The sequence below is a fragment of the Anabas testudineus genome, chromosome 21 (genome assembly GCF_900324465.2).
Source record: "Anabas testudineus chromosome 21, fAnaTes1.2, whole genome shotgun sequence".
Taxonomy (NCBI): domain Eukaryota; kingdom Metazoa; phylum Chordata; class Actinopteri; order Anabantiformes; family Anabantidae; genus Anabas; species Anabas testudineus.
Window position 1 is genome coordinate 6,802,862 of NC_046629.1, and position 15,486 is coordinate 6,818,347.

A 15,486-nucleotide genomic window follows, 5' to 3' on the forward strand; every position below is an offset into this window, starting at 1 on the left:
TAAAAGTAAAACAGAAAACTACAGGGGGACGTTTTGCATTATTTTTTCCATCTGAATTTACTTAAATTGATTAATTACAAATCACTTGAGCAACTAACAGAGGTACATAGCTGATTATAATATTTTTGTAAGCTACAATAAGCATTTAGACAAGCAGCTATTGTAAATAGGTTTATTTCTGGTTACACGTGGATAATGAGGGGTCCCCCAGGGGAGTGTCTTGGGACCATACCTTTTTTTTATTATATACTATTCATTTAAAATCTGCCTGTGCATGTGATTTATTTCTTTATGCGGATGCTGCTGCTGTGATAATGTCTCACAAAGATAAAACTTCTGCAGTAAATATACTGCCAGGTGGAGCTGTTTTGCTGTTATTGCATCTGGTTGTTTATCAAACTATTTGTTTAGCGATCTTTTAGATTCCATAGTTTAAAACATTTAAAGTTCTTTATGCACTGCAGGACTTCTCTAGAACAGCTGAGTGTATTTAAAGCCACAGACTATGGAGAGGGGGTTTAAATTCTTCAGAAAGTAATTACTGTTGAATAGATAAGTATGAGTTATCATTTTGTATTCTATATTATAGTTTATTGGTGTGTTATGTTTTTTATGTCTGTGTTGGTGACAGTCAAGGCCGGAGGCATTTTGTTTTTGACTTTTCCGTCCTTTTTCACAACTGTTAACTTGGACTCATTATTGAAATGTTTAGAGTTTGGTGACCAAAGGTCAAGGTCACTGCTTTTCTGAGGTGAAGAAGTGAACTTACTGGGATCTTTCTGATCAAGCAAGACGCTGCTACCATTAAGTCTCCATTGCTCCCAGCAAACTCAAGTGACCTGGATAACTGATCTGTCTAGTTACATGCTGAGCTCCGCCTTGGTTATCATCCAATTTTGCCACTTGTAAGTAAGACAAATCATGAAAGTGGTGATCGTTTGACATTTGAAAATGTGCAATCACTTTTTGGACGAGATATGTCAGAGCTATTCTAACACGTCATCAGGATATCCTATGAAGTGTCGCTGTGAAAGCTGGAAGCCTTCGGCGTTTACAGTAGTGTCTGTTCATGTGATTTGTTACCGATATAAAAATAGGCACATGATTAAGGCCTGAATTACAGTGGCGAGTTGTAAAGTCATGTTGTAGTAGTAGTTTAAACAGTCCACAAGAGAGCAGCATTGATCTACTAATGGATCAACCTCAACACAGACACTCAGCAAAAAACTAACAAAAATGTATTAAGCGCGGAGGTGGAAGTCTTTGGTTTACGTGGTTAAATAAGAAACATTGATGTTATCATGTGACAAATGCCATTTAAATTGTTTTTTTCTTCATGGTACCAATATACTACTAGTATACTACAGTATGAAGTAGCTTTGTTACACTTGTGATTTGAATTATCTACTAAAGATTGATAAATGCCAAAATATATAATACAAAGAAAAATTGTAAAATTATACTGGCAAATATTGTATATTGTGAAAAACATTTATATTGTAATTTGAACATTTAAGTATTAAGCATGTACTACTGTACTCTTCAACATATTTCATTACATTATTTTAACTTCTCTGCTGTAATACTTCAGGAGTTGGGCTGTGCAGCTTCACACAACACACGTCCGTCTGCCTCATTTTCATCAAATCCAACTTAGAATTTAGATGGAGTTGGGACATAGCTTCAGTATCACATAATGTAAATAAGTGACTCTTAAAAACACATGAAACTATGTTGTTTTGGTCATTTCTGTCTTTATTAGACAATGAAAAGGGAAGAAGATTTGTGTTGTTACAGAAATGTTGGGCATGTGGTAAACCCTACATTTATATCATATATCGACTAAACATGAAACAAATCCACTGAAAACAGGGTTAAAATCCTAAATGTGTAAAAAAAAACTAAACATGTAACACAGTAAACCATCTCAGGTACAATTCCAGCGTACTGACAGTGCTTTTATTTTTCATTTTTAGTTTCCACAATCTTATTTTAACATTTATATTAAAACAACTAAACTAATGTATGGAAGAATGGTTCCTAATGATGTAAAAGAAAAAATAAAAGCACTTTATTTGCTGATAAAACCAGTTTATCATAATATGATGTTTCCATGTTACCTTGAACAGAGCTGATTGGCCACTGCAGTCATTTGTAAAGGATAAGTCTGTCACCTTAATTTTCTGAATGCAAAACATACAATTAAAATTGACAATGAACTAATATTGAAGTAGGTCTGGGATATGTTTTTACTCTGTGCCATTGATTCTACTGATGTTAAAAAAATATTAAACACAAACACATATAAACACAACGGCGCAGTTTTACTGACATGTTCATTTCAATAAATACACTCACTGTAGTTTAGTTTTTACGGCTTTTTTTTTTAACTAATCGTTGTAAGTCAATACAATTTAGAAATGTAAGTTTTCCTAATGGTTAATAATGTGAGTCAACCAGACTGAGAAAACAAATTCAGAAAACATAAGATATTATGTTTAGTTACTGAGACTTACAGACTTTTTTCAGTATAGAGTCACTTGAAGAACTTGCAGCTTTGACTTTATTATGAAGAGAAACTCTTGTTTTAAAATCTTAACAACACATATGCTATTTATTGTTTCTTAAAAATGTAAAATGTAAATTAATATACCGAGCGATCGCCCAGCAAGTCAAAATAAGTTGAAGAATTTAGTCGTCAGATCAGCTGGGTTTTATGCCAAGGTTTCAGAGGATTCAGCCCGTGCTCATGAAGCGAACTCTGCAAAAACAAGTGCTTGGTGACAGGCAGGCAACAGAGTGTGCATACTAAAACAGCTGACTGAGAAACTCCTGCCTCTGCCCTCGGCTCTTCCTGCTAAACTCTTTCCAGGAACTGCAGATTGACTGGTGTCGCGGGGCAAAGTAGGGTTCTGGTGATTGGCTTCACTATGGTCCCTGCAGGGTCCGGCCTCACCTCGTAGTGCTTTATCAACTTTAAATTTAAAGACACAGAGTATTGTTTAAGTAGAGATACATGTGGAATTAGGTTTTCAGCAGGATATTTATTGATTGACTTTCACGTTAATGATTACAAACTGCTCTCCAGCTGATCAACTCAAAACTGTGGCTTTTGGCTGAGACCACTCAGTTCAAAGTCAGACGACTGGTTTGTGGTTTGAGTCCATCCCAGTGCCAAAGCTAACAAAGACGAGCAGTTAATCAGTATTGACCTGTTACTAAAGGTCAATTCTGCTCCCTGAGTATAGCTCAAAAACGACAGATTTACTGGGAGTGAAAGCAGACATTGGTATTTACGTTTCTCAGTTCACAAGACTAGAAACAGTAAGAACTAAATATTCAAAAAGCATCAGGGCTTAAGAAAAACCATCAGATATCTGTATTTTAAATTATTATTATCATTATTATTATTACTGAGCAACGTTGACATTTAAACTTCTTTAACTTCTTACCCGGGAGAGGAGAAGAAACATCTCAAGTTCAGCTACCCGTCGCCCCAGGCAGGCCCGTATCCCAAAACCAAACGGCACTGATCCAAACGGGTGCTGCTTGGACTTCTCCTCCGGTCCTCGAAGCCACCGCTCTGGCATAAAGGTGTGGGGGTTTGGGAAAATGTTCTCATCATAGGATACCGCGTAGTGACAGAGGTGGAACAGCGTCTGTGAGAGAGGAGGTGTTGATCAGATACAGCTGCTTCCGAACGTATTCAGACACCTTCACTCTTTGTAAACTTCATTTGTAGTAGATTAGTAATTACAACAGTAATTTGTAGACAGAGAAATTGAAATGATACATCCTTCAATTACAACATATAGTAAAAATATCACATTTTTCATTAAAAAACAATATTACAGGACTGATGTGTCTCACATTTTTGGGGAAGACATGATTTCCCACCACAATCTCATTGTCAACAACGACTCTGGCATTTCCTGGTACTACTGGATACAGCCTGGGGACCACAGAACACAGACATGTTGACATGTGAATACTTAATGTCTGACACGTTTGGGAAGTGTGAACTGTCAGATGTCTCAGTGACCATTCTCACACATCCAGATGAAGTTATGTGGAAGTTGAGTCATGGCATGGGGTTAAATAAAACCACAGCATGGTTGGAAACAGATTGTGTCTTAGGCCTCCATGGAGGCGAGGATGTTTACTACCCAATGGTTTAAAGACCTGATGACTCCAAGTTTGTGTTGCAGTGGGTGGAGGGTGTGGAAGAAGCCTCCGACTTAAGAAGCTACTTGGATAATTAGTGAAACAGTCGCCATGACTCAACCTCCACATACAGTATGAGAAAACCTCAACTCAGCAAATACAACATTGATAAATGAACAGCATGAGAGAACAATAAATACGCTGCTGAGCAAACCCAAAGGCACAGTGGAGCTGAAAACATCACAAACAATACAGTAAATATGCAGATGAAGCAATTTCAAACAGAACAATTAAGCAGCTCAGATCAAACTCCTGGCCAGTGACTCTTCTTGTGCTACTGATAACAATAACTGATGGAAATATAAGAATCCCTCTAACCGTAGCGTCTCTCTGATGATGGCCTTCAGGTACGGCATCTGAGCAATATCCTCACTGGTTGGCACCTTGTCTCCAGGGCAAACACTTATCACTTCCTGGTACAACTGTTCTTGGATCTCTGGCTCTTTTGCCAAATGGTACAGAGACCATGAGATTGTGTTGGAGGTCTGCAACAGAGAGGACGCAGACGGGTATCGTTTATTGTTTGATGTCACAGTGGTTGATGCACCACGAGATAAGACTTATATACAGTATAATCAACATATGAGCGGAGTGAGTTTATCTACTCACTGTGTCGACTCCTGCCAGCAGAAGCTCTGTGATGCTGCCCAGGATCTCAGTGACCGTCATCTGTTCACTGAGCAGCAGGTGAGTGAGGTACGCTCCCTCCACGTTCTGGTCCAGGTGCACCTTCTCCTGTAACTCCTTGATTTTCTTCTGCACCAACTCATCGGCTACAGAAAGAAAGACGTGATTAACAACAGACGATTAATCCTCATTCGTTCCTTAAATAAGAGGAGACACTTCTGGCCACTAGGTGGAGAAAGACACACACTGTGGGAGACATCTTGTTCAGACACTGAGGTGGAAATAGAGCAGCAGGATTTGTGACGTGAACTATGTCCTTTCAGGGAGTCGTCAGAGTCTAGTGGCCTTGGATAATGCAACCTGCCATGTTTGCGCTCTAGTAACCTTTTGGGACAACAATCAGTGACAGGGAGTGGCAGAGAAAACACTGTCAATAGATCATAATACATACTACTAACTAGGAAAGAAGAGACTCAGCTGTGGCCTTGAAATCAGGCCCAAAATATCTGAATTGAGGCTGCAGTTTATTTAATTTTGCATTTTAATTTAATCTAAACAAAGATTATTTTCTTTACACACAGCAGGATTCAAAGCACAGTTTGACTTGAACCTTTGTTCAGACTCTTATTTACTTAACCTTGGGTTCACTACAACTGCTTGTAGATCGTGTGTATTTTACCAAATACTCTGATCTAGTCATGCACTGTAAAAAAGTAAATGTACTGTAATGCTTAACTGAACTATAAAGGTCATCTTCTACATATTAAATACGGATCGTCTTTCTGTAACAGAACCTTCTGAGACATGCTGCACTTAGTTACACTTGGTTGTGCTGATCAGACTAATCGTTGCTCACCAACTTTGAAAAGATGATCCCAGGTTGCCACAAATTGTTTCCAGAAGGGCATGTAGGGCCAGGTGGACTTGGGGAAGAGGACGATGATCTGGGAGAGCCGGAACATTTCCCCCACTGAGAAGATGAACTTTTGGGTTTCCTCTGGCACCACCTCGTTCATGCAGCCCATACGGGTCTCAAACAGCACTGAACAGATCCCTGCATTTAAAACAGACATTACACAATGAGAGCTTGGCTTCCCGGGGACAGAGCAGGTGATTTTCCTAAACCATAAGCTTTAATATTCTTCTATAACATCCTCCATTTTTCTGTCAGAGATTGTCTCTCATTCTGCACCAGTCAGCCACTGATGTTTGATGATAAGGTCTCACTGACAACAGTGCTGCATTGAGATCAAGGTGCACGTGAGTGAAGTTCACACAAACCTGTGAGGGATCATTTATTAAAGAACCTGGCTTTATGCATCATCATGTTGAACCAAGCAATGGTCACAAACACAAACTGTTCTTCATAGAAACAGAAAGGCCTGGACCAAAAGTTTATAAAATATGTACAAATACCATATACTGTTGTTTTTATACAACCTTTTTCATATCTGACACAAGTTCCTTGTGTAAAATCATTATAGGCAGAAAGTAAAATAGACATTTTTGACATTTGAGATACATAATGTGAGTCGGCTGTTGATTTGCTTAGCACAAAGTTAAGCTTAACCAGCGTGCACACAACCTCTTCTAAAACCAAACTGCCAAATTATCATTTTTGCAGCACAGTTCATAAGATAACAAATTAGTTAGTGAGAATAAGAAGTGCTGATAGGTGGACACTACTATCTGAACTGGGTGAGCAACAACCTTGAACATAAAAGGTTGTATGATGCAGCTAAGCCTCGCTGTGTGATTATAAAAAGAAGTCCACTGTTTATCGCACAATATCTAATCAGTGGTCAAGGCCAACAGCCGCAGCACCTGTGTCAAAGTCAGCTTTTGTTGCAATCAATTGTGACAGACATTAAAAAGTGATGACTATAAAGCAGTGAAGTTCACTACAGTGACGCAGGTACAGTATTTATATATAAAGACTTCTTAAACCAGCAACAACTAGGCGCCATCTTTCTTTCTTTTCAGGTTCCTAAAGAAGAGGAGCCTCCACAGCTGATTCAATGCAAACATTTCATTTGTCTTTGCTGACCTTCAAAAGCAAATTTGTAAAGTTCTCCAGCCAGGTCATTGACCATAACTCCCTGGCCGCTGGTTTCCTTCAGCCAAGCCACTCTTTTGATGAAGTCCGTCACCACTTCGTTGATCGTGGTAGTGTAGGACGACACGTGTTTGGGTTTTAGCATCCTGGGGTTCAGGATGCTGCGGATGCGCTGCCATTTGGCTCCCATCCTACAATCGAGGACGAATAAGAAAATATGACCTCTTGGAAAGAATGAGATAAAGTTGTTGAATACTAATTTAATGTTTGTTGTTCTAAGTTTGAGAGGGTTTAACATTAACACAGTGCTGGTAGATCATTTTACTATGACTGAAATGTAAAAGATCAAGTAAAGAGAAGTGTCCCGAGCAGAGCGCCAGACTTCTGTCAAGGTAATGTGTAAAATAACAATGAAAACAGCTTCTCTTCCAAAAAACACCTGAATTGTTTAAGTTGTTTTAAAGCTGTGATCTATGAGACTAACTAACATTCACCACCAGTGTCATGTGCAATGAACCGTGTCCCCTAAGTTCACATCAAGCGCATTATGCACACAGCAAACGACACAAAGCAGCTCAACTAACCTGTTTATTGCTCTTAGAACTGAATCGTTCTGAAAGGACTGTGTTTACTGAGCGTGAAAAGACACTGTGCTATGTAAGTTATACTCATGCTGTGTTATTCTGTGCTGTGTATCCTCGTGGGAAGTCGGACTCACTCTGTTAAGGGTCCATGGGCCTGGTTCCTGAGCTCTCTGTAGTTCCTCCAGTGGGGCATGTCGGTCCGGACTGGATGTCTCCCCTCCTGCCTCAAAACCTGCTCTATCAGCTCAGCACTGGCCACATTCACCACGACCAGAGGGCCGTACTTCGATTTCCACAGAGGACCGTAGATCTTGCAGTGCTCGATCTTTGAGAGAAACAGGCTAATTAGGTGTGTGCCGAAGAGGTTATAAAATAATTAATGATGATGACTGAGTTGATTTAATGCATCAACATCTGAAAACTACAAACAATGAAGTCTTTCATCAGTGAAACTGAACATGTTCATTTACACACAAGGCGTTAGCTTTGAGCTTCTGGTTTAGTTGCACAGTTTTCTAACCAGCTTTGTGGCAGGACAGCAGTGACGGGCTTGATGAAGCAAGATAAAGTCAAACTCACTTCCTGGTCTGTACAATGTACCTGCACTGAAAACCCAGCTGTCAGCTTTGTGCCATCAGTGCAGACAGTTATTTGTTTTTTTCTATTTGGCTCCAACCAAATCCAAAGTAAATGAAAATGTGATTTTTTTTTTTTAAATATGCAGTGTTACAACTTATTTCTGCTGTAAATCAGACAGGAACAATGATCCTAAAAATATGTTTACATTATAAAATATCATTTTAAATACAACACAAATACAATCCCATCATTCTTAATTGTGCTGTTGTTACATAATAGATCTTCAGATGCAACAAACCACACAAACCCAAAACTGTCTGCATTGATTAATAAGCAATAAATTAAACTATTTGATATATTTACTAATCCTTCATTATTATAATAATTAAAACAGAGCTATTTAAATAAAGGGGGTCTGTGCACAGTGTCTGGGTTCACTGGAGTTCAAATGATAAGAGATAATTAACAACTCAAGACTCGACTGCACTTTATTGTCCTCTCGGCTCCTAATCCCCATTTACCTGCATTTGTTGCGTCGTTTGGAAATAGCCCTTAATAAAAAGCCAGTGTAAGGTCGTCATGAAACTGGGGCCGCCTAATTCGTCCATAGTCTTCAGTTTGTTGTTGGCTCCCATCACGGTGGAGGTGGATGCGTCACGGCGGTGCACGTCTCCATGGCTCGCTGGACTCAGTCTGTGAATCCCTTTCTGCTGCTGACGGTTCACACATAATCCGACGTCCCTCAGAGATTTCCTCAACATTTCCACGGTTTAAATCTACGTGTCCTGCAGGGACCGAGCTGCGTGTCTCTCGGATGCGGAGGCTGATAATGGTTCCTTGTTTGCATTGACAGCGCAACAAACCCAACCTCTGAGCCAACTGTGGACTGTGGACACTGTGATGAACTTCAGTTACAGAGACAGCTGTTGTTGTTTAGTCTTTGTGGAGAATCGATTAATCACACTACAAATAAATCACATCACTGAAATAGAACAGCTTGATAACTATTGTGAATGCGCGCTGCAACAAGTGACTCAGTAAAAAAGACAACAAGTGTCTCCATCAGATTTGATGTATTCAAATATTTAAATGTTAGGAATCCTATTTTTGCACTCTTTGCATTAAAAGTGCGCCTCTTTTATTTTAAACAGAAAGTCTAATGTGTGTAGAATATGACAGCTCCTCACTTTAGCGCCACCGTGGGGTAGAAACGCATCACGACTGCTGCTGTTTGCAGAACTGAGGAGAGACAAGAGAAGGTCACAGACATGACATCAGGTATGTGGGATGAAGAATTTGTTTGTTGATGTAGTAGAAGGGGTTAACAGATACAGGTCACAAGATGAGATGGAGCGTTTATCTCTATTAAACGGAGATGGTTCTTCAGTTCTTCTCAGACCTGGCAACACTTATATACAAAACACTGTTAAATATTTTTATATAACAACAATAATTATATTAATATTTTTTAAAATGATGACAATTTACTGGTGAATAGAACTTCAATGGCACAATAATAATTAAAATTATTTGAAATTCAAATGTCCCTCTCACCTGGCGGACCCTGTCCACCCACACACCCGTTCCCTTTTGAGAGTGTTTTCACAATCAGGCGGCTTCACAACTCAACTCAGTCCCAACCATGAGCTTTTGTAATGTACACGTTTTCCTTTATCAGACAGGCAGATGCTGTCTCCATCTTCTTTGAGGAGGAATCATGTGTATGGTGTTTTTTTTAGATCAGATTGCTTAAAAAAAAAGGAAATAAATCGAACCCTCGGATGAATCTACGCTGAAATAATGTCCTTTATGTGGCTCAGATCTTTCGTGTCAACGTCTACCACTGACTTGGTATAATGTATAGTTCAATAGGGAAGTTTGTCTGCGGGTTCATGTAATATCACTGCTACTAATACCACACACTGCTACTTCTGCTTTCCTTCACTGTTCCTTCAGTGACGGACCTAAAAGTGTCCAAACAAACAAAGGCTTGCATCAACCAGCAGCTGCCTTCTATTTCACCTCCCCCAGCATCCAGTCACTAAAAATCCATGTGTAAAGTAAATCTGAAATTACACGACTGATAAGAACAAAATTAAAATATCATATGACTATTGGTGTCAAAGTTAGTGAGTAAGTACATTTACTTAAGTACTAAAGTTTGTGGTACATATTGCATTTCTATTCCACTACATTTATTCATGGTGAAGAATGTTCACTCTGGTTTCAGTTTCTGGCAGATGTTCAGTGAGCAGAGGAACAGTAACAGACTTGTTTTCACTTGTAGTGTTGCCTCATTCCACAGAAACACGGCTTCTTCTGCATCTTCTGAAGTGCGTTGAGCCACACTGTGGTATGTTGTTGCATTATACTATAGTATTTAAGTAGTTAAACACCAGTGATTAGTTATTGACAGACTTGTGGAATTATATAACGAAGTGTAACCTGACCACAAAATCTAACATCACCAGTGAACTGTAACAGACAAAAAGGTGCCGGTGCTTTTAACAGTAAAAAAATGATAATAGTAATTCAAGATGACGTGTATGTTCAGCACCTCTTTTAGTTTTCTTGTGTTTATAAGTGATAAAAATAGTTCAGTGAGGAAACAAAAATGATTAAGGACGGCGACATCCAGGATATCCTGCTGTCACCATCATTCCTCAGCGTCATAACAACAGATGGGAGTGGGTTTTCCTTTAACGCATTAACATTTCTCACGTTAGTTCTTTTATATGGTAACAGCAAGATGCTATTTTCACCTGGTTCAGGAATGTGTGATCCACACATACATCTGGTATAAATATTTTACACAGAATCACAAGAAACAATTAAAATCTTTATTTTTCTACAAAGAAATTACTCTCAGATAGTTTACAAATGATACTCAGAGGCCACCTCTCCGTAAGGCTAACCATCGCATTGATTTCTCATATTAAGACATCTTCATTTCAGTCCTCGACTATTTCAATAAGCTGGGGCGCCAAAAAAAAAAAAAAAAAAAAAAAAAGATTCATAAACAGCAGCTTCTTGTTTACTGAGACAGCTCAGCAGTGATGGGGTTCGTAACAAAATAAGGCGGCCCTTGTTAGACTGGCAAATAAGGTAATAAAAAAGAATAAGGCAGATAAAGGCACATCAAGTTCAAGACGTACATTGAGGTGCAGTATCAAAGCATCTGGCTTGTTTTGCGATACAGTTCATAGTAACCTGTGATTCCAATTGCTTGGTTATTAAAATATATATAAAATATATATTAAGCAATTTGCTGTTGGTCAGTATAATTTGAAATATAAATAATTAATCAGATTCAAGTATTGCAGGTTTAAAGCTATAAAGCACGTCCCCAACTGAGCCAACAGAGCACTGCTGCGCTTAAATCAGACCAACTTACAAACTGGAATATCACAATAAACAAGGCTTTACACACAACTTAACTCTTGAAGCTGCTGTAACCATTAGTTCAATGTCGACAATGAATAAAATGATCAGGTGCAACGTAAAAGGGGTCTCTTCCAGCTCACTGTCTGCTCTCGTCAACCCTGCTTCCAGTCAAAAAGCCTCGATAACCTCACTGGATGCTACCTGCTCACTATCAAAAAGCAGAAAGGCAAAGTCAGAAACTATCTGGTGAACAAAGTGGAGCATCTTGCAGCTAAAGAACCAGGACTAATCTTTCAGGAGTCTTTGATTTGCATTTTTCATTTGGAAAGAAAAACTACAAATGAATGCTAATAAAGTTGATCCCCGACTTCTGGATGTGTACATTAGAAACCACTTGCTAACGCTACTGCAACAAAATTTCTAAGGTGTTAATATATCAGTGTTGTGCTGTCAGCTTCTTTCACAATGGTTTGTATGTTTACAGAAAACTTCACAATAATTCTATTAGACAAAAGTAGAAGACTGATCAGTGTGGCTCACGCTAAAATAAAAGAAAAATATTGCAATGTGGTCAAGACTCTTAAAAACGAACTAAACTGACAGATATTGCTACGCTGAAATGCAGAAACTCCAGTGGTGGTTTAAGACGAGTGATTGATGGCCAGGAACCATCAGTTTACCCACATGTGCATCCAGTGAGATGAAAACATTGCGGATCGTTCATAATTTACTACTTCGGTTACATCAACCACATCACATGGCTGAGCTAAGGCAATACACGGTCCTCCCATCCAAAAAAAACAAACAAAAAAAAAAAATTATGTTTGATGTTTGCTGGCAGATAAGCAACAAATTATATTTGTGAGCAGAGTTGCGGATATGTAGATGGAGCAGGACACTGAAGTTCACGACATGGTGGAGTTCAGTCACTTTCACTGCCAGATTCGCTCAGCTGGAGATCGTTCTCTGCAACACATTTATCAGAGTGAACGACAGGTTTTATGGACTGAACAGATACATTTGTACTTAAATAGTGACACAGATATCATCAATTTGTCTTTTTACACCACAGAAATGAATGTGAATAAAACAGTCATCATCCCAGGACTGGTGATTGATGTTTTTGTGAGGGGCAGATTTACATGTAACACTTACAACATCACAAATGTCTGTGTGACTTGTTTTCATGAATCTAAAAGCAGTCTACAAAACGCATTAGTCAATCAAGTCATCTATTGCCACACATTTAAGTTATTCCAGTGATGTATGTTTCATGAGTATGCAGGTTCCACAGAGAAAACACGTTGTTACAAAGAGCATGTTCATGTTGGAGACATTCTTAACACCTTAATGGTCTGAATGAGGAACGAGTTTTGACTTGTTCTGCATAACTCTATCACGCTTTGTATGACTTTAAATGTGTATTTTGTCTGGTTATGCACATGACGGCTAGAGCTCCAATCAAATAAATGACATGAGTCATCTAAGTAGAAAGTTGTTTGTAAATGTAATTTGAATCACCTGTGCGTGATAAGTCAGTACAGAGTCTACAGTTTGTCAGGGAGTGGTGTCCTGTCTTAATTTTTTTTTTAGGTGTTTATCGTCTTATATGCAGTGTTAATTGTTGCTGCAGTTAATTAAGTTGATTAAGTAAGCTACTTACTGAGTGTGTTCATGAGTCCTCCTCCGCTCTCCTGGTGGCTGCTGGTGTTGATAATAGGCATGCTGTGGTTGGCTGGGGCTGAAGATGGCGCAGAGGTGTGTTCATCCTCTGAGTCGCTGCTGCTGGAGCCGTCTTCGCTGCTGGAGGATGAGGAGCTGTTGGAGTCTGAGGAGCTGTCGCTGCTGCTCATCTGGTCCATGACCCGTGCCTCTGCCATCAACTCTGTACACAGTGGCACAAACAAAGATGAACAAGGGAGCTACTCGGGAAAAGTGCACATTAAATAACAACCAAACATGATCACATAAGAAGTTCATCCTGATGCAAACTGTCAAGAAACATTAAATATTGTTGATAATGAAAGTCAGTAAAGTTGAAGACATTGTGACCAACATGTTACCTCTCTCAATGTCATCCATGGGGGAAGCCGGGGAAGTCTTCTCTTTGGGGGGAGAACTCTTGGAGCTGGTTGAGGTCTTGTTACTGCTGCTACCACTGCTGCTGCTGTTTGTATTGTTGTTACTCCTCATCTGCTGGCTCAAGCGACTGGTCTGTTGCTCCAGACGAGAATGGATCTTACTGCTGCCCTCCGCCCTGTAAATGCACAGGTTGAGTAAGAACAACAATCAAATGACCAGTGCACTGTTTCTATCAACTCCTTCAATGTGAATATATTTAAGAGGCTGTGACACTTTAGCTAATTCATCATTAGTAATTTCACCCACCTTGTCTTCTTCACAGCTATGTTGCTGTTGAGTTTTTCCAGTCTGTACTCTCCTGTGTCATGGTTCACAATAAGGATGCACTCTTTCATATACGGCCTCTTGGATCCCTTGAAGACAGTTACAGGAGCACTTGAACCCTAAAAACACGAAGACGACAAAGCCTGTAAGCATGAATTTAAAACACTGGAAAATGTACTACACAGTGCAAATACACACAAATATTTGTCAAACCAAATCCACTAGAACGAACCACATACTGGGCTACCAGACAAGTATGTAAGTATGTGGCCAGTTCTCTAGTGGGCTAATACACCCACACATTTGTGGTGAAGAAGGGCTTTTGCGGCATCACACACTGACCTCTAAATTGGGTAAAGTAATTGTGACTTGCTCTCCTTTGCCCACTTCAAGCTCCCCTTCACATGTTGTATCAATGGAGGCTGGTTTGAAGTCATCTATGACAGGAAAAAAAACAAGAAAATAAAGTGTTAGTACATCCAAAATGCTGTTTATATGCTAATTATTTAGTGCAGCACTGACATTATAACACGGTTGGTCTCTGGGTGCTGCAGTTATCTACCTCTACCAGCAGATGATGCTAGTGTACGGATTGACACAATGCTAACACTAGCTAACAATTTGACAGCTGGTGCTTCAATGGCTTGTCATAGTTGAGATTTAACTAATTAATGAAGCCGATAAAGAACACAGAGAAATGTCAGGCCACTGAAACATGGTAAAAACAGGTGAATACACGTGGATTGACAACTCGGCTGGAGCTGACTACATGTCAGGTTGTCACCTTTGGATGTTTAGCTGATGAGCTAACTAGCATGCTAGTGTTAGCTACAGGAAAAGCCAGACATAACCAAGGGATTCACTTACATCGCACTGTATGGTAGGCACTTTTGGGGTGTTTCTCAAACGTCTCCCCCAATTTCAGGACGTGTTCTTGATTGTCAAAGTTGGAGTACGCTGTCCCATTCATTGTGAGAGTTTCATGAGCTGTAAACTTTCTGCTGTTCTTTTTTTATCCATGTAGCCCAGGCCGCCTCATTGATACCGTTAGCTCCCGCCCTGTCGCTGTTATGATTGGTCAGCGGGCCGTTCTCCCACTGTGATTGGCTCGACGTCCGTCACTCAAAATGTCGTAATGACAGGGCAGCTTCAGGTCGAGAATTGGAACCTGGTGGTTTAATGTCTTTTATTAAAGTTATTAACTATTATATATTGTGCTGTGCAATTTTCTATAAAATCCTATATGTTTAATAAATGTTTACATTCTAAATTGTAGTATGGTTCCTTATGGCTTGGCTATAAAAAGGGCTGTGTTGACCTGCTACATCTGACCTCATTGTTTTTTAGCTATTTACTTTACTAGAGGATTAAAAATATTAAAAAAAAATAAAACAAAATCAGCATGTTTTACTGTGGCATCTTTCAGGTAATTGTGGCTCATTTGTGCATGTTAAATTTTATTTGCATTTGCAAACCTAAAAATGATGATAATGATAATAAAGTGCTAAAATGCAGAGCTAATATCAGTCTCCATAGCAAATAAGCAACAAGAGTCTCAGGTTGCAACACTGACCAGCTATTAGCACTATTAGCTGCATCAGTGGTCTGAGCTGTAAAGCTAATTAC

The 15,486-nt window shown here is 39.3% G+C and overlaps 2 protein-coding genes across 2 annotated transcripts; both read right to left on the minus strand.

Annotated features, from left to right (window-relative positions):
• Nucleotides 1–2,378: 2,378 nt before the first annotated feature.
• si:dkey-91i10.3 (cytochrome P450) lies at nt 2,379–9,236 on the minus strand. The gene is made up of 9 exons (XM_026377344.1): nt 8,592–9,236; nt 7,626–7,816; nt 6,899–7,098; nt 5,708–5,905; nt 4,834–4,997; nt 4,543–4,709; nt 3,871–3,952; nt 3,453–3,659; nt 2,379–2,974 (listed from the first exon to the last, which is right to left on the minus strand). Exons 1-9 carry the CDS (start codon nt 8,829–8,831, stop codon nt 2,858–2,860), a joined length of 1,566 nt encoding a protein of 521 aa, XP_026233129.1. The 5' UTR covers nt 8,832–9,236; the 3' UTR covers nt 2,379–2,857.
• A 1,660-nt stretch (nt 9,237–10,896) lies between these two features.
• eaf2 (ELL associated factor 2) lies at nt 10,897–14,894 on the minus strand. Its single transcript, XM_026375567.2, has 6 exons — nt 14,728–14,894; nt 14,203–14,297; nt 13,843–13,979; nt 13,518–13,711; nt 13,118–13,339; nt 10,897–12,420 (listed from the first exon to the last, which is right to left on the minus strand). Exons 1-6 carry the CDS (start codon nt 14,828–14,830, stop codon nt 12,377–12,379), a joined length of 795 nt encoding a protein of 264 aa, XP_026231352.1. The 5' UTR covers nt 14,831–14,894; the 3' UTR covers nt 10,897–12,376.
• Nucleotides 14,895–15,486: the final 592 nt, after the last annotated feature.

What these genes read in the sequence shown, in the direction of transcription:
- eaf2 (XM_026375567.2), bottom strand. Translation starts at nt 14,830, where the DNA reads ATGAATGGGACAGCGTACTCCAACTTTGACAATCAAGAACACGTCCTG. An exon ending in TGCCTACCATACAGTGCGAT is followed by an intron (nt 14,298 to 14,727) that starts GTAAGTGAATCC and finishes TTCCTGTCATAG; the next exon opens with ATGACTTCAAACCAGCCTCC. An exon ending in AGGACTCATGAACACACTCA is followed by an intron (nt 12,421 to 13,117) that starts GTAAGTAGCTTA and finishes AATGTGTTGCAG; the next exon opens with AGAACGATCTCCAGCTGAGC.
- si:dkey-91i10.3 (XM_026377344.1), bottom strand. Translation starts at nt 8,831, where the DNA reads ATGTTGAGGAAATCTCTGAGGGACGTCGGATTATGTGTGAACCGTCAG. An exon ending in AAACGACGCAACAAATGCAG is followed by an intron (nt 7,817 to 8,591) that starts GTAAATGGGGAT and finishes TTTCTCTCAAAG; the next exon opens with ATCGAGCACTGCAAGATCTA. An exon ending in ATCATCAGAGAGACGCTACG is followed by an intron (nt 3,953 to 4,542) that starts GTTAGAGGGATT and finishes TGTGGTCCCCAG; the next exon opens with GCTGTATCCAGTAGTACCAG.